The 19,056-nt window shown below is 41.8% G+C and overlaps 1 protein-coding gene across 1 annotated transcript in view; it reads right to left on the bottom strand.

Annotated features, from left to right (window-relative positions):
- Nucleotides 1-19,056, bottom strand: part of LOC109035678 (GTP-binding protein Rhes) — a 369,075-nt gene that overhangs the window by 308,580 nt on the left and 41,439 nt on the right. The window contains exons 2-3 of the mRNA XM_019049389.2: nucleotides 10,353-10,580; nucleotides 7,096-7,271 (exon numbers count right to left, since the gene is read on the bottom strand). Of these exons, the coding sequence (XP_018904934.2) occupies nucleotides 7,096-7,271; nucleotides 10,353-10,455 (279 nt within the window). The 5' untranslated portion in view covers nucleotides 10,456-10,580. The remainder of the gene's footprint in view (nucleotides 1-7,095; nucleotides 7,272-10,352; nucleotides 10,581-19,056) is intronic.

Genomic DNA, 19,056 nt, shown 5'->3' on the forward strand with positions numbered 1-19,056 from the left:
CCTCCCGGTTATATCTGCGCTCCTCTGACGTCTAACACAAGGGCGTATCTTCATCCCGCGTGAGTCCTGGAAAACATGGATCTATATGTGATACGAGGCTCACGTGGGATGAAGATTAGCTTTTACGTCAGAAAAGCAGCAATATCAGAGCCCGATAAAGCTTGTAGAGTACTTGTGAGAGACGGAAAAACGGATTATTTTGTTCTTCTTCTGGAGAAAACTCATGAAATTTGATCAAATGGACTGAGTTATGCAGAAAGGAACCAACCCACATTTTGCAAAAAATTGAGTTATGAGTGGTTTTGAACTTAACCACTGCTCTACTATCTATCGCCAAAAATTCAAAGTTTTTGTTGGAGCAAATTTTGCAGAAATTAAACTTGAAGTTTAACTTTTACATTGAGTCTTACGCAGGAGCTAAACTTTAAGCCTCTTTTTCTCGGTTCGATCCCGATGTGGCATGGTTCCTTTCTGTTTATCTCCGTCCAAATACGGTATAAACGACACGTTTTGATGCACATAGTTCCGTTGGGCAGAAATACGTCCATTACGAATCGTCGCGCGTGAAGTTATCACGACCTCGCCTGGATGACCTACCGAAAAACATAGCAATTAAGACTGCTTCATGGATCTTTATTATGTTCAAAGAACGCAGCTCTTTTTTCCCCGTGAAGGCCTCCCGCATGATATTATTGTTAGCTCCAAAAGACATTCATCAGGCAATATGTTTAGAATCGTGAATACGTAGAAAAAGTAGCAAGGTAGGACAAGGAGAGGTATGTAGCGCAACCATTAACGCCCTTTAAATTCCGTGAACGTTCTCCTAAAACAAACTGTTTCCTAAATTCGACCAAGTTTTCCGCCTGCGAATCGTTTCGAGGTTCCGGCGCACAGTGGATCGAGTCAATCAGAGAGGTCGGACATGAAATTTTTTACTAAAACTTCAAATTTTGATGTTTACTTCGTCACAATTTAAATTTCAAGGGGTGCTTTAGGAAGAGAATTTCACGAGGAAACCGATGAAACCACTTTCGGAACCTCAAAGTGTTGGGCCTTGTCTCCACGGAACGTTTTCATGGGATTTGTCCCAAGTTCGAATTGCAGGAATTAAATTTCTGGGATTTTTCCCAGTTACCGTCTCCACGGGACAGGGCTCATACAGTCCTGCGACTAGTTTTCGCGGGAAGATAAATTAGTTAAAGTCGAGTATTTGACCGGGATTAAAATAATAATTGCACTCAATTGACAATTAGACACATTATTTTAACTAAACAAACATTAATAATGTAGTAATGAATAAAATATCGCACAGTTCGTTTTCACTTCTTCTTCTTCTCTCAGTGGGTCCTAGGGGTACAAGTGCCATACTTCGTACTGGGAAAAATATTGATTAACTCAATATTTTTCCCAACTTCGTAAGTGGGATTTTTCCCTGGGACAAATCTCGTGAAACAGCTCGTGGAGACAAGGCCTTGTATGAACGGAGTTATGAGCGTTTAAAGTGTCCAAGTATTGTCCGACCTCTCCTATTAACTCGATCCACAGTGCGGCGTTCTGATTTTCGCACAACCGCCTCTCAGCTCACGACAGTTTTGAACGACTCCCTAGGCCTTTAAATTACTTTTATTTCTCGGAAGTGCGGTCTGTCTTCGAGATATTCGTGCCCCTTTGCAGACGTTTTAACGGTTCGCAAACTTCCTTGATCAAGCTGCAAAACTCGGGTTCTCAAACTTTTATGTCATCTCTGATTCTTCGTATTTAATTGGGCTCAAATCGATCTACTTCGAAAGTCTCGTGCTGTCGAACGTGAATGAATCCAACTTAAATTGAATATCGCTGTGCATGATGCTGTTAAAGACATGGAAAAAGACGGCATTCATAACATTTCCAATAATAATTTTCCGATTTCAAGAGCACATATCGAAGAGACGATGGTCTGGTTTTCGCAATTATGGAGTCATCACCGTCGCGTCGTGGGATGTGCCAACAACCCGGCGTTCCGGAGGGACGTACAAACCAACAAAATACAATCTCCGCAAGACTGTCCGTTCGGAAACGTCTCGAATACGTGGGCTTATTGTTGAAGATTGTTTGCTTCGGGATTGGAGTCGAGCAGCTCGAAAGATCATCCGACGTCACCGAGTATGAGGAGAACGTAATGACGTCTTCTTCGATGACGATTAGAGAATTGAGAAAACAATTTTAGAAAGAAAGAGGAATAGATTTGAGAAAACAATTTTAGAAAGAAAGAGGGAAAGATTTGAGAAACGATTTCAGAAAGAGAGAGGGATACTCCGTTAAACTTCTACAGTGGAAAAAAAAAAAAACCACATTGGATCTAGAGTCCAGACTTATTTTGAAAACATTGACAAGAAAAAGGACTCCTGATTCAATCAGATTTTTGCTTGAATCAAAACGAAATCCGTTTAAATTAAGAGGCTTGATTCTTGATTTAAGCTTAAATCCGATTGAATCTAGAGTATTTTTCCTTGTCCATGTTCTCAAGAGTCTGGACTCGAGATCCAACGTGTTTTTATGCCAGTGTAACGTTAGGGCGTTTCTGTGTTTGCTCTTGAGCCTTGTTTTGCATATAGATCCATACTTTCTGAGACTCATGCAGAAAGCGAGATACGCCCTTTACTGCCGTGCTAAGGAAAAACGCTGTATGAACCATCAGGCGTTGCCATATTTCCCTTAATAACCAACGAACCTACTGGGAGAATTCGGAATATTTTTCTTCCAAATGTTCAGACAATTGTGTGCGCAATTTAATCTAAAATATCTGAAAATTTCAACGAAAAATACGCATGAATTATGTCAAAAATACATAGTTTAACCGGGGAAATTTGGCAACGAAATGTCTTTACGGCGTTCTTCCTTAGCACGGCAGCTTACGCCAGTGGAGCAACGACACCGACGGAGAGGAAAGTTTATCAAATTATCGTCAAAAAAAGGCAAAGTGAAAATTTACGTAGCTGAGAAGAGGAATTTCAATGATCTTTCAGGGGCTGCGTAAGCAACCCGCAACAGTTATCCGGGAGTTCGAAAAGACACTCCAAAACTCGACTCATATAACAGTATCAAAGCATTCTTCTAGGATAGATTTTCAAAACATAATTGTACAGTTTCTGCGCGTTTCATGACATACAGAGTCTATTGAAAAAATGTGAAAACTTTCCTTGAAACTTCACGAAATTTTAAAATGACACTTCGTTAAAGTTCAATGAAATTTGGTATTCCGGTTCACGGGCGAAAGGGGGTGGTTTTTGACATCTCCCGCGTCTTAGTATTACCGATATTAGCAGGTTGTCAAAATTAAAATCCTGCATTTTATTTATCTGACCAATCAATTACGGTGAGGGGAACTATACTCCGATTGAAATCGCTTTGTTTTGAATGAACGAATCCTTAAACCTGCAAGAACGAAGACAACTCAATCCCGGGAACAAACACGTTTACTGTCGTGCTACGGAAAAACGCCGTAAGAACATTCGAGAGTTGCCAAATTTCCTTCGATAAAATGTTCATTTTCGAAGAAAGCTATGGATGTTTTTCCTTGGAATTTTAAGGAAATTTAGGTAAAATAGCGAACAAAATTGTCTATACAATTGGAGAAAAAAACGATTTAATAAATTTTCCCGAAAATTCGTGATTAATTAAAGGAAATTTGGCAACGCCTGAAAGCTCAAACGGCGTTTTTTCTTGGCACGGCAGTTTGGAGGTACATGACGAGAAGAAAACTGTTGCCAAAGCAGTTGCATTTTCAGCTTTCCAAAGTCACAGAGCCACATAGAAGACATGTGTCGGAAGACACATAGTTGACTTTTTAGTGCCTTCACGGAAAGAAGGGTGTATGCCGCGAAATATTTAATTACAGATGATTAAAGACGAAGCAGAGTGCGGGCTTTACGACTGCTAACCACGCATTACGTGAGCAATAAAAGTGAAGGGACAGGCCGAGGCGGGTAGATAAAACGATAAAATGCCACAATAAGACTTTCACTGAGTTGGACTCTCAGTCTGGATGGTCATGTTAAGTGAATAAAACTTCGTCCAAGTCATAGCACTGGCGATCGGAGGGTGGAATAAGAAGAAAGACGTGTCTACGTTTCGTAGATTTCGCAAGCTCTGCAGATGAAATCCGCACTTTGCACTGGAAAAAAAAGAATCTTAAATTTGCCGCCAAGAAGTATTTCTTCTTAAATCAAGAATTTCTCTGGTTAATATAAGCTACTTTTTGGCTTAACCCAAGCATTATTTTGCTTGTATCGAGAAAAAGTCAGCTTAAAGCAAGAAAAAAAATTTCTTGGCGGCAAATTCAAGAATCGTCATGCTTGATCCAAGCTACTTTTTTTTTAGTGTGGTCAAAATCCGCACTCTTCGAAGGTTCCAATCACTTGCGATGGTCAACATGGGTTTTGACTCATTACAACTGACTTGACCGGTAAATGCATACTTGAGGCGCTGGGTTAAAAAAGCGCGACTTGGTCATAGTGGTGTGCACCACTCCTTTTTCATTGAATTTTATCAAGAAAATTACCTGGCATTTTCTCTTGAAACTGAAAACCGAAGGCAAGAGTATTTTAGTGTCTTACTACCCGTAGTGATCAAACTTTTGTGTTGAAATTTTTCTCTGTGAAAACGCAACCACGAAAACATGCCGAATGTAGCATTTAATACTGTCTTGCCTAACAGCAGTCTAACATGAAAATGAATAAACCCTTTTTTTTGTAATCGTAATAAAATTGGCCGATTCTTAACCATCCTAACGATTATGAGAATCTATTGGATGATTCGTGTAAATTTGACGAAGAACAGAGGCTCTTTTCAACAAAATTTTCCGCTCATACGCTAGAGCGAGTCAATTTTCACAAAATTTCATTTTTCCACTTACGGCTCTCTAAATTGTCAATCGAAGGCTGGGGTTGATTTGTGTTCTACATCCCGCAATAACCGAACTTCGTGATGAAACTCTCGTTATGTGGTGCGGCCCTTTCGAGGGGTTAAGTTGACCGTTGCGATCAGAGACAAGAGACCCTCCACTGGCCTCCTAACGACAGGTGGAAGATTTTACTTTCGGGGATTCAACAGTTCCTTATGGACAATTATTAGGGAGCAACAGTCATCACCTCAATTTCGGCTGTTGACCTACCTACATGGTCGATGATGAGCTTCGGGTGACGTCATGAGCCAAACAAGTCTCGCAAACTTCGGCCATTTTCGACTTGTTTGCAAAACGAAACTGCCAACACGTTGTTAAACATCAACCATGTAGGTAAGTCAACAGTAGAATGCTGAAGTCCCGAAAGTAAAAGCTTCCACAATGGCCAAGATACTAGTGGAGGGTCTCTTGTCTCGGGTTGCGATGGACAAGAAATAGAATGTCCGATCGAAAACAATAATCCATTATCATGGTTAATGATGAGAATCTGGGAAACCGACGGCAACACAGTGAAAACCCAGTGTTATAACCTCAATAAACGGAACACGGCCAGGATCGGGATCAGAGACACAATCCTTCACACCATGCTGCGAGGCAGTTGAGCATACGCTCGCAAGATAAATAGGGTCCTCGCTGACGGCAACTGAACTTTAATTAAATGTATTCATCGATGAGGCCGGCCCGCACACTGGGCTCATCCGGATTTGCTCCGGGCGAAATCTACCGTGCACAGGAGGAACGCCGTATGAGCCTTCAGACGCTGTTAAGCTTCGTCCGAAAAAAAGCGAATTTAACAGGAAAATTTTGGAAATTATTTTCCAAAATTATTAGAAAATTTTTCACGCAATTTAATTTAAAATGTATGAAAATTTCAAGGAAAAGTATGCATGAATGTTGTCAAATGTACATGTTTTATCAAGGGAAGTTTGCAACACTCGAATGTTCATACGGCGTTCTTCCTTAATACGGCAGAAATCCCCACATTCGGCGGATTCGTGTGAGTGAGTCGTGGGCAATGTTCCGAAAGTTCGGTTGCTAATCTAAAGCCGCAGCATGTTGTGTAACACCAAATACGAGAGCTTTACTCTATCACTGACAAGCGATCGATAGAAAACAATTCTTTATATTTTAAGAGTCACACTTTTGGAAGCGTCCGCCTCGAAGATTGTAAGGTGTTCAAAGGTTCAAGACCTAGAGGTTTCAAAAGTTACGAAGGTTTAAGTTCGGGCGATCTGAAACGCAAATTTTGGAACGTTGACTAGATACTATTTTTCAATCTCTGTTATCGATAAAATGACATTTCCCTGACACATTTTACAGAAATTTTCTGACGATAATTGAAGATATGCTATCAACAAGACATAATGATTTTTTCATAATTTTTTTTTTTAAGGAATTGTATTTGAATATAACGTAACAACTACAAGTATTTACTTGTATCTATCTACATGGTTTAAAACTAAAACTAAACGAATTGCACTAAATTTACAGGGTAACGATAGAAATTTGTAACACGACGATGATTAGACAAAATTCGAAATAGATTTTCGGCGAAATTTGTTGTTCGTAACGTCCAACCCGCTTTAGAAAACAAATAAAGGAGCTTATCAATTTGTCCTTGACATTATCTTCATTATCCTTGACTTTTTAAAATTCTCTGACATTTTCGTCATTGTCCCTCACTGGAAAAAAAAGCACATTGGATCTAGAGTCCAGACTCCTAAGAGCATCGACAAGAAAAAACACTATTGATTCAATCAGAATCTAGCTTACATCAAGAACCAAGCCTCTTAATTTAAGCGGATTTCGTTTTGATTCAAGCAAATATCCGATAGAATCACGAGTATTTCTTCGTGTCAATATTTTCAAGAGTCTGGACTCTAGATCCAATGTGTTTTTTTCTTCCAGTGGCTGAGTTTTCAAGATTCTCTGACATTTCCCGGTCTGCCCTGACAGTGGCAACCCTGAGCGTAATCTGGCCCGACAGACTCGCGCCCGGGGAAAGCGAGCGGAAAACAGTTTCATCATCCGGGAGCAGCGTTGCGTAAGGGCGCTCGATTTTTCACCGCGCGGCGTGACACTCGCCTTAATTTCCCGGGACCGGAAGTACCCGGGCGGCGGGCGGCCGGAAGTGGGCGGGGAGGGGTACTCACCAGTTGGCGGAGGTCGCGGACCTGGTCCCAGGACTCCTTGCTGTCGACCGAGTAGACGAGGATGAAGGCGTCGGCCGTGGAGATGGAGAGGTCCCGCATGGCCGGGAACTGGTACGCCCCCGAGGTGTCCAGGATGTCCAGGGTCAGCGAGGCCCCGTCCGGCAGCTCGTACTCGCCTGCCAACCATCGACAAATCAGTCACCACGCAAAGACACCAGAAAATTTTGCAACACAAAGTATTGCCGTAAAAACAGAAAAATGGACCACTAGACAAGGTACGAACTTTAGAATTCTGATACATGTCTCTTAATCAAAATTTCACTTAACCCTTTATTGCATAGCGTTGCATGAAAGCAACAAATGGTTTTCAGCTTTCTTTCTATGTTGGAGTGTTAAATTGAATCAAAGCAAGAAATGATTTTTGGGGAGCGTTATAAGTCTGACCTCCTGACTTGAAAAATTACAACAAAAATCGATTTCAACTGACTCTATTGTCGAAAAAATACTCTACAATGTAGATTTTCTCTCCAAAATCAAATATTAGCTCATGCAACAAAGGGTTAAAACACGATGCGCACAACGAAAATTACCGAAATCAAATCCTTACGAAGATATTTAATGATTCTTGCTGCGAGAATTCAAACCACCCGCTCATGAAAACTCAATGCTATGCGTGATTCACATCGCGCGCTAGAACGTTATCATGACAGTCTCAGCGATATAAACATCTGGCAACCTCAGTCTTGACGCTTCGGCTCAGCTATAGCAAATTGCTTAAAATTTGAACAACACATGGTGGGAAATGAACACTGCTCGATTGAAAGGCTTGCTGGAACTGTTGTGGTGCGCGATTTGACTCACGTAGAGCTTTAGAGTTTCTTGTGAGCAGGCAGTTCAAATTCCTCGTAATTAATGTGAGATAATAACGTTAATATCTTCGTTAGGAGTTGGTTTCAGTAATTTTCGTTGAGCGAATCGGGTTCTACGTGAAATTCTGGTTCAGAAACATTTATCAGATTGCTTAACTTCGTACTTTGTCCAGTGGTCCACTGTAACACCATATGGACGTATAATTGATTATAAATATACCGTAATAATAGTGAAGTTGATTTAACATTCTGGATGTAAAAAAAGTATGCAAGAACTTAATACTGCATTACCGGCCAAAGCAGTTACTCTTACATCTTGGCATTACTAGTAACTCCTTTAGTTGGTATTTACAAACTTTGGTGGGAGCAAGAATAAGAGTTGTTACTCATAGAAAGTGTCTCAAAAATCACGATGAGCGCATCAGCAAAGTCTTCAATGCACTCCTTACTGCACAATTCGCATAAGAAATTTGCGATTTTTCGAGGTTCCCGCTTCAAAAACGATACCAAGGCACAGGTGAACATTTCGTTAAAGGAGTCATTCCATCCAGCCCCTGCTCACAAGAATACTACGCAATATTCAACATAGCCGACGCCAATCCGCCAAAACACATGTGACGGGACGATGATTCTAACCACTTGATAACAATCGGCGTGTTTACATTCACATTTTTCTCGTGTTGATAGACATCCGCCTTGATTGACCTCGTGCTCTCCTCAACTTGTGCGCGGAAGCGTGGGCCATGTTTAGCAGGGATTAAATGGAAAGACTCCTCTAACGAAATGTTTACCTGTGCTGTGGTATCCCTTTTGAAGCGGGAATCTTGAAAAAACGCGAATTTCTTGCGCAGATTGTGAAGTTGCGGTTGAGCACAGGGGAGAATTATGGTCCAAAGCTCAAACATAGGAAGTATTAAGTCGGATAATGACTGAAAGATCACGAAAGTTTCGTAACATATGCTTTTTGAGTCGCTAATTTCGAATTTGACGTCAAATTGCCTTCGAATTTTATGACACGCTGCGGCGTGACGCGGACGTTCAGCCGACTTGAATCGCCCACTGACGCCTACAAACCTAAGGGGATACTTCACGCATTGCGCAATGCTGAAGTATCCCCTTAGGTTTGTAGGCGTTTCGTCCGTAAGGATTTTGTTAGAGTCGTCGTCCTCTAACGAAATGTTCACCTGTGGTCAGGTATCCTTTTTGAAGCGGGAATCTTAAAAAAAAAACACAGATATTTTTCGCAGATTGAGAAGTTAGGAGCGCATTACAGAGTTTGCCGATGCGCTCATCGTAATTTTTGAGACATTATCTATGAGGAACAACTCTTTTTTGGGTATAATTCTATCAAATATAACTATGTGCAGGTGAGAAATATGGGGTTGCGCTCTAGAAATTTTTTGCGCAGATTGTGTAGTTAGGAGCACGTTTCAGAGTTTGCCGATGCGCTCATCATAATTTTTAAGAACTCTATTTGGACATATTTCTATCAAACAGAACTATCTGCAGGTGAGATATATGGGGTGCGCTCTGGAAAGCTGCATAAGAGACAATGTGGACAGTGGGCAAGATTCCTTTTGAAGAATTGGAAAAGCGGGATTTTAGATTGAGCAAACAGAACTATAAGGCAACTGCATGCGGGATATATGAGCTGCGGGCATGGGACGAGAGCGTTGTGGACAGGGGCTCATGAGTTAGGGAAAGCGCACTACGAGGAGCCGCATCCATTTCCATTGACGTCAATGACGCTTTATAATTCTCATTCACTCTTACGGTCAGAGAACTGACGAGCACACTCCATACTTGTCACCTGCACTGGAAAGAAAAACACACTGGATCTTAAGTGCAGACTCTTGAAAACATTGACAAGAAGAAATACTCTTGATTCAATCGGATTTTTGCTTGAATCTAAACGAAATCCGTTAAATTAAGAGGCTTGGTTCTTGATTTGAGCTAGATTCTGATTGAATCAAGAGTACTTTTTCTTGTCGATCTTTTTAAGAGTCTGGACTCTAGATCCAATGTGACTTTTTTTCCAATGTGGACATAAATCGTCACCTTCCAGGCAAAGTATCACAAGCGCCATGCGACGTTTAAAAATTTCCGCCGCCATTTTATTTTTTACTGAGAAATTGTTGGTTGAATCTGTTCGAAAATTTCACTAAATTTAAACGGCAGCACAAAGAAAATTCGGTGTAATTTTCGGACAGGTTCGTTGAACAATTTCTCTGAAAAAAAATATAATGGCGGCGGAAATTTTTAAACGTCGCATGGCGCTTGTGATACTTTGTCTGGGAGGTGACGAAATCTGTTTGACAGAAATACGTCTATGTTTGCTTTAGGAAAAGCTTGCAAGAGGCCCATTGAGATTGGTGTGCTGTAGCTTACCTCTGTGGAGCTCCTCGACGGTCTCGCGGTATCTGGAGAGGAACTTGTCGTAGAGGAACTGGGATATGATGGAGGACTTGCCGACGCGGGCGCCGCCCATCATGACGACCCGGTGGTGCTCTTCTGGAGGGGCTCCGAGCAGGCGTTGCTGCTCGTCGTCGACTCGGTGCCCAGCGACGGGAACCGGGCCCGCTCGATGTGGCCCAGCACCTTCCAGCTCCCGCTCACCTGCAACACCCACACCAAACGCCCGTTAACATCCCTCTACATCGTCTTCCGAAACAATGTACGACACCATGCTACACTCTGCTACAGGTATGGACAAATGGAATTTTAGAAAGTCGTCGAAACGCGTAGATTTGACAGCGTCCAATGGTGCACTGGAAAAAAAAACACAATGGAAAATTTCATAATAACGGCAGCGTTTAGCATAAAGAAGTGGAAATTCTTGAGGGATTTGATCCAAATTGGATGCTGGATTCCGTACGAAACGTCTTGGGGGTCATGCATTAGCAACAACCCGCACTTTTTTTTCAAGATTCGGCCCACCGCTGGGTGTCGACAAGATCTTGATCCGAACGTAAGCCCCGCGCATCCGCATTACCACGGGTAACGGATGACTCGTCCGCTCGAACTGAATTCAGCGCCTTCGACATCTCTGAAATACTTCAAGCACTACACCGTTAAGCATACGTTCCTCCGATGTAAATGTTGCCTATCCCTCGCTTGCATACACGGTACACGGGAAAAAAAAAACACATTGGATCTAGAGTCCGGACTCTTAAAAACATCGACAAGAAAAAGTGCTCTTGATTCAATCGGAATCTAGCTTAAATTAAGAACCAAGCCTCTTAATTTAAGCGAATTTCGTTCTGATTCAAGCAAAAATGCGATTGAATCAAGAGTATTTTTTCTTGTCAATGTTTTCAAGAGTCGGGTCTCTAGGTCCAATGTGTTTTTTCTTTTTCCAGCGTGTGCCTGCGACGCAATATTGATAACTTATTTACTTTCTGTTCAGAGAGTGGGTCTCGTCAATTTCGACCTATTTTTTCGTGTTCTTAGTTAAGTTTTTCAGCACCCCGTTTGTCCATACCTGTAGTAGAGTGTACCATGGTATAACACTGCCTTTCAAAGGAAAAACGCCGTAAGAACAATCGAATCTTCATACGGCGTTTTTCCTTAGCACGGTGGAAGTCTCAATTGACTCAAACCACGAGTCACTAGGCAAGATTATTTTCTACTTCACTGGTAAAAAAAGTAGCTTGGATCTAGAGTCCAGACTCTTAAAAACATTGACGAGAAAAAATACTCTTGATTCAAATTGAAATCCGCTTAAATCAAGGGGCTTGGCTCTTCGATTGAAGGAAAATCCGATTGAATCAAGAGTATTTCTTCATGTCAATGTTTTTTAAGAGTCTGGGCTCTTCATCCAAGCTACTTTTTTTACAAGTATTGAGCGCGAAATATTGTTCGTAACTGTATAAAATCTCCGGATTTCTGGAAATATCGCATACTGAAATAAAACTCTGTATTGTCATATTTCACGAGACTTAAGCTGTACGAGTGCTAACTTCACATGAAATCACTCGGGCACCACGCTGGGACGCTTCATGCGTGATCGATAAAAAGGGGGGAGATGTAGCGTCGGTTGGGTTCCGCAGCGGGAAGCTCCGCGGTCCATTACGAGAGCGCTCGAAACCAGCATGCTTCCTTCCTAAAAGGGTGGAAACGGTGGATTAACTCGAAACTAACCGTGTGCGTTTAAAACGACGTATCTCCAGAACATTTTCATTCAAGTCACGCGATTCCTCCTCACAAGAACTAGCGACCAAGGCGCCTCGCCGCGCCGGACGGTCGAGTTAAAATCAACCGAAGCTCAAAGCACAGGCAATGGTATCAATATACGTTGTTTGATAAACCACTTGTTGAGCGTTCGGTTTGCCACACTTTCTATTGATTTTAGCTGCTTTCGTGCAAGTCATGCGGGGAAGCCAGTAATGCTTTGTCGGTGGATAGGGTGTGCTTTGGCAATCATTGCTATTAAACACAGTCTTCTATATTGACATCAAACCTGCGGGCCGATTATTGAAACTGATAGACAAAGCGATAGACAAAGAAGACACAGCGAGTAAAGAGCGATCCTATTGGTTGACATGGTTGGTTCTTAAAGACTAAGGAAGAAAATGATGGACTAACTGTCGGGTCTTTGGTGGGTTGCCGTTAGTCAGTCCATTACCTACCTCCTATGTCCATTGCCACCACCCGCTTCCACCAATAGGATCCCTCCAAATCACTTTTGTCGTCTTTGTCTATAGCTTTGTCTATCAGTTTCAATAATCAGCCCGCAGATAGGTTTTTAATGTCTTCGGGAATGCTAAAAGCAGAATCCAAGACATGTTCCGATGCCAACCAAGCCTTGAACAAAGGGAAACTGAGAATTGACCAGTGGATTTCACTGTTGTATAGGCAACTGATTGAATAAATTAAAAAATCCTGTTAGTTCCTGATAAAATCGTCCAAGATCGGGCAGTTCTACTCCGTTTGACTGGTGTAGGAGAATTCGATGCAATTTTCAATGATTACCATGGTTTGCTGCTTTTAGTCCTTAGCCTGCTGTCCTTCCGAAATCTTCCTCTTCCGAGCGAGAGTGCAACCAAAGGATTGAATAAATTTAAAGTCTTAATCATCAGTTTTTTTCAAGAAAAGTCCATGTTACCGGGATTGAAGTTAGACTGGTTCCCCGGGAGGCGATAGCGTGCGTTGCTTTGAACCAATTTTAATTCTGATTTAGCAGATTCAATTCAGCTGACATGACTACAGAAGGTATGTTCATCGTTGATTATGTTTTTGAAAGAGAATTGAGCTAATTTTTTTTACTTCCAAGGTTGAGTCTAATCTGTAAAATCATTCTCTGAATCTATTTCCGATGATAATTTATATCGTGCAGGTTCCCTTCTTTCTTTCTTTCCTTTTTTCTGATCTTGATTGTGTACTTTACAGGGAATGCAATAGCTACTCCCAGCCAGACGCAATCGATCTTCAAATCAGAGTCAGAATGGTGGGGGAACAAGAAGACCTGGACTTACCAGCGACTACAAAGCCAAAGCTAAACACTGAAAAAAACTCTGGCCGTGGGAGCCGCAATTACGGGCTATATAGAGATACCGTCCGTTCCGGGCTCAAAGGCCGGAAATTCCTGCTGCTGGAGCCGTAGCTTCGGCCTCTGAACCCGGAGCAATCGAAGTTACGGCTCCAGCAGCCGGAATTTCCGGCCTTTGAGCCCGGAATGGACGGTATCTCTATATAGCCCGTAATTTCGGCTCCCACGGCCGGAGTTTTTTTTTCAGCGTACTTTAAAGGAGCATGATAAGGATACCCCTTTAACCGACGACGAAGAATGTGAATACTCAAGACTCGGACTTATAAGGGACTTCGTGGTGATTCCAAAGCATTATACTCAGGATCAAGTCTTTGCCTATCTCGAGAATGAGTTTAAAGATAAACTCCAAGGAAATATTATCCTTGCAATTTTAAAGCGGAACCGATCTTTTAAAGACCATTGGAATTAGGTAGTGGATTGACACTCTTATGTGCTACTTTAGCCACTCTCTTTAAACAGCGAACATTATATCTACGCCCCTTACAAGATATATTTCCATGTGATGATGACACTGATCTCGATACGTGTAGGTCCTCAACTCGTGAGTCAAGTCCAAATGCGGTTAGTAAGGAAAAAGAATGAAACGTTGGTGCTGAGTCTCCTCTAAGCTCACCTCACATTTTAGGCTCACCAGCAGCCCGTAATGAGGAAATAAGTCATGAACTTGACACTGAGGTTATTCGCTCCAGTAACAATGACGCCTTTCATGCCTTGGCACTGCAAGAACAGACCTTGGTGAATATTGTAGTCTCTTTGCGTGCAGACGGGCTTAAACGGTAGACAAATCGATATATCGCAAAGCACGCCTCTCCAGTGTCTTGCGCCATCAAATCCGCGTTACGAAGACGAAGAGCGAGTAAAAAATAATATTGACGGGTTTGATATCTTAACCGACTCGAGCGGGGATTGTAAAAACAGCGCGAGCCAGACGCGCAAAAGAGATCCGGCCGGAAAAGAGAAAAAAAAAAGGAAAAACGCCGCGTGATGGATCGCGCCGAGATTCGAAGAGCCTGCACATAATAACGCCGAACCGGTCGAGAACAGCGCATGTGTGCGAGCATGTTGCGGGAGATAAGTTGTTTTGACTGCGAAAGGATCCAGAACCGATTCGGAGGGATTATCGCTGGAGCGGAGACCCGGGCTCGAGTGATTTTCCGCGTCGGTGATTGTATTGTCGAGCGTGAGTTTTTGAAAAAGGCGTTTTAAAAAGGGACGATCCCCGGGTCCCTTTCGATGACGCGTCGATATCATTTTTCCGCCGAGGAGCCGCGTTTGTTTTTGGCGGGAGAGGCGATTAATGATAACGTTTCGACCTCCGCCTTCCTCGCGAGTGACTTGGATGTATTTGGGTGTCTATTAGAATTTCATTCTGAATTTTCCTGATAATTAATCCGAAATCCTAACTTTCGGCGTTAGCAAATTGACACTCGTATGATATAAAAAATCGAATACTCGATGATTTCTCAGCTCTTTTCAAACGTCACGCGTGAGAGAATTTCCGTAATATCAGCAACTTAAATTATTCTTCCGAGTTTAATGAAAGCTTCCAAATTTCAAAATACCAAAATGTTTGATAACGCTTGAAGCACTCACAACTTCCTGACCCACGACCGAAATTTTTCTGATGACATCGCAACTCCTGATGTTTTTCGGTTTTTAACGACGGTGGACACCCTGTAGGGTGTAACATGCGAAGTTCTATTTCAAGACACGCAGGAGTAAATAACATGAATTTTGGTGCATGTTTGCAGCGGTAAAACAAAGCATTGTCATGGAAAATATGGACCGAGTTTATCAGAAAGGAACCAATCCACATTTTCGAAACAATTGAGTAAAGGATGTTTTCCAGAATCACTAGCCGTATATTTTCTCCTGCCAAAAAGTAGAAGTCTAAATATAAAGATTTTTTGTGAAAAGAAGGGTTGAAGCTTATTTTGAACATTGAGTTTTATGCAGGAATAAATCTTCAAACCTCTTTTCCTTAGTTTCAACTTAAAGAAGGTTGGTTCCTTTCTGATGGTCTCAGTCCAGGTAAAGCGAAAAAATTTCACCGTAGGGATTCTCCTTGAGTTCTCTCTTCTGTTGTCGTCTGAGAATGTTCAGCTAGGTACATCTAGGACTGCAGAAGTATGTAGAGAATATCAGACTCGAAAATAGGAATTTATGAATGATGAATAAAAAAATGAGACGAAATGAAAAAAGAAGAAGAACAAAAAATTAAGAAATTCAAACTGCGGGAATTAGAGAACTACGTGAAGAAATTGTGCAACCTCCGGGTTATTTTTTGTACTGCCGCCTTCGGCAAAAACGCCGGAACTCCACTCAAAATTGTTTCCTTCATCCTAGCACATACTGCTCTATTCCAAGAAAATTCATTTACCACAAGGCTTCGTTTTTTTTCATTTTTAGTTCCTAATAGTGGCGGGTAAGTTGTATCAAAACAACGAAGGGTGAATATTCGCTGGGTTTTTTGTGTAAAACAATACTTCGACATTAAAAAAATTGAAAAAATGTCGAATGGAGATACGGAATTTTTATTTTGGACGGCGGAGTTAAGTTCACGGGAAGAATCCGTTTGTTATGTGCTATGTACTCTCGTGTTTGTTCTGTGCTGCGTATTTCCGTGTTTGTTCTGTGCTGCGTATTTCCGAGTTTGTTCTGTGCTGTGTATTTCCGCGTTTGTTCTGTACTGTGTATTTCCGTGATCCGTACGCGCCATTCGTGCCAACCTTTCAAAATCCGTACTTTCCAAGTGCACGCGTCAAATCCCTATACAGAGGACACCTTAAGGTGATTCGATGGACGCCATATTTTGTGTCAGAACGGCATGCGATCTATCGCATCAATTGGTTCCATTTTTTCAGCTATTCGTCATTTTTCTCCAATTTTGAGATCGCAATTCTGTTGTTAGGAGACTAAAGCACGCACTTACCAATTTTAACAAAGAAATTCAACGTACTAAAAGCGTGGTTTTTTTAGAGAGAAAACATCGCATTCGATACTGATATCGAAACTGCACTCGTATGCTATATTTTCTCTCTAAAAAAACCACGCCTTTATTACGTTAAATTTCTTTGTTAAAATTGGTGAGTGCTTTAGACTCCTGACAACAAAATTGCGATCTCAAAATAGGAGAAAAATGACGAGTAGCTGAAAATATGGAACCAATTGATGCGATATATCGCATGCCGTTCTGACACAAAATATGGCGTCCATCGAATCACCTTAATGCCGCCATGAGAACCGAAAAGAGGCAACTCCGCTACGAAAGCTGGCCGATCGAAAATTCCTCGACGAAGGAGCGATTTGTTTTCATTAACTTTCCAGGAGCGAGGCGTCGTCGGACGTTATGATCCGGAGGTGAGACGGGCTTAAAAAGGACCGGACAGGTTCACGGAAGCGACTTAAACCCTGCTCCTGACGTGGATGAATTCAGACAATATCTAAAGCACTTGGTCCGGGTGAATGGTAGCGAAAGAATGAAAGCTCGAGGCTTCGGACAAAAGCCCGCCGGCCGGACACAGCGTGAAAAACACATTGACCACGCCATGAATCTATCATCATCTCGAAAGAAATGATACGAATGTGACGGGAAGACAATAATTCAATCGTGTACTGAAGAGCCCCAGGATTAAAACATACCGTGGTACAAAACGTCTTGCATCCCTGAAAAAGATCATTACTTCTCTTGAAGAATCAAATCTGCTAACGATTGATGATTTAAACGAATTAAAAGAGTTTGGTAATTTGCACCAAGACTTACTAGAACGTCAACTGAAAACAATGAAACAAAGCAAGACAAAACATGTTTCTGCGTTCGTCCAGCGTTTAGGTGCCACATTTTCAACGTTTGCCATTAATTGGTCAATCCAGTGTACACCCCCCCCCCCCCCCTGCATTTTTACTGGATCGTGGAAATATTATTTCAATTTCAGGGGAACGAAGAAGCGGCCATTTAAGCCCCGTCTGAACATAGTTCAAGTCCCCGCAAGGGAACCAGTAAAGAGCACAGGAAGTTTGGCCTCGCCAACGGCGAAAAGACCCTCAAGCAAAATTGACAAGCCTCCGGCAACCAAGTGAGTTTTGATGATTAATTATTCGATACCTTTTAAGCCAATTCTAAAATTAAGTCGAAGGGGTCAATTTTTCCTCTTCTGTCATAATCGAAAAAGGAACTTCTTCTCCCCCAGAAAAATATACATAATCGTGTTTCTTTATGGCACACCCCATATATGAAGTTTCCAAGTTTCCGTGAAGATTAGACGATCCCCGAGATATGAGTCGATAGAATGCGGGGCAATGCACGGGGGGAGGCCATTACGTTTTCAATTCATCAGGTCTGATAGAGAAGAAACCTTAACCACCAGTTTTATTTCCCAAAATTACTGGATACTCAAAATCTTTATTGCAGAAAAACTTTCAATCTACGAACTCATATTTACATGTTGGATGTGATAGAATGGCTTGCCGCTTCATGGGATTTAAAAGTTTTTAGTGATATAAGTAGAATCCGTGCAAAGCGCTCGGGGAGTGCCACCACCGAATCAGCAGAGTCAGTACAGGTTTCGGAGAAGATCACACAGTGTACATCACTGATCACACACACACACGCACCACTGCACGCATACCCGCCCTTACGAGGACTCGTGCTTGAACCTACATTACGGGGACTTTAAAAGGTCACGTAGTCCGTTTTGCGTGCATGGATTCGCTTCGTAATGCGCCTGACGAAGTTACACACACACGTGTGTGGGGTGCACATACACCCTCACACACACATCACAGATACCACACTACACCCCACACATACCCATTACAGGGCAGTTAGAAGAAGTACCCATTCCCAGTTGCTGCTCTCCGGATGAGCAAAGTATGTCTCTGACTCTGCCATCAACAGAGACATCTGATGCAGAGAAAGAAGTTCCCGAGAAGAAGTTGCAGAGAAGAGTGTTCCCTCCATGTTGATCCAACCGAAATAATAGAACAGCCGAGATCCAACAGGTTGTCACTTTCAAACCTTGACGCTCGTGTAAGTGAATTATAAAATATTTATAAAAATGTTTAAAAATTATAATTAATTATAGTTAAAAATTATAAAAATGTTTTATTTTCTTTAGAATAATCATTTTTTTATAATACGCTAACAGCAAGACTTTCGTGTAAAAAAGAAATATATATTCTTTTAAGCACTGTCAAATAATCAGTTGTCTATGACTGATAGACATCAATCAAAAGATGGTCAGTTCAGACAGAGTACACTGATCACACTGATGATGTGATATTCGTGTGATATCACTGCGTGTGTGTGTGTATGATCACTGATCTTTCAATCTGAGAACACTGATATTGAATTGGCTGCTTTGAAAGAACATCTAGCAGAAGTAGACAGATCGGTGAAATCAGGAGTTGAAGAGAAAGACGTCATTCCCTATGCCGTCCATGTTCTAACTGATGCAACAAGAAATGCTCTTGTTGGGGTGAAATTAGACTCCGAAAATGTCTTTGGCACTGACACCCCATCGGCTGCGCCAGTTTTTATACCGG

This window comes from Bemisia tabaci, chromosome 7 (assembly GCF_918797505.1).
Source record: "Bemisia tabaci chromosome 7, PGI_BMITA_v3".
In the NCBI taxonomy this organism is placed as follows: domain Eukaryota; kingdom Metazoa; phylum Arthropoda; class Insecta; order Hemiptera; family Aleyrodidae; genus Bemisia; species Bemisia tabaci.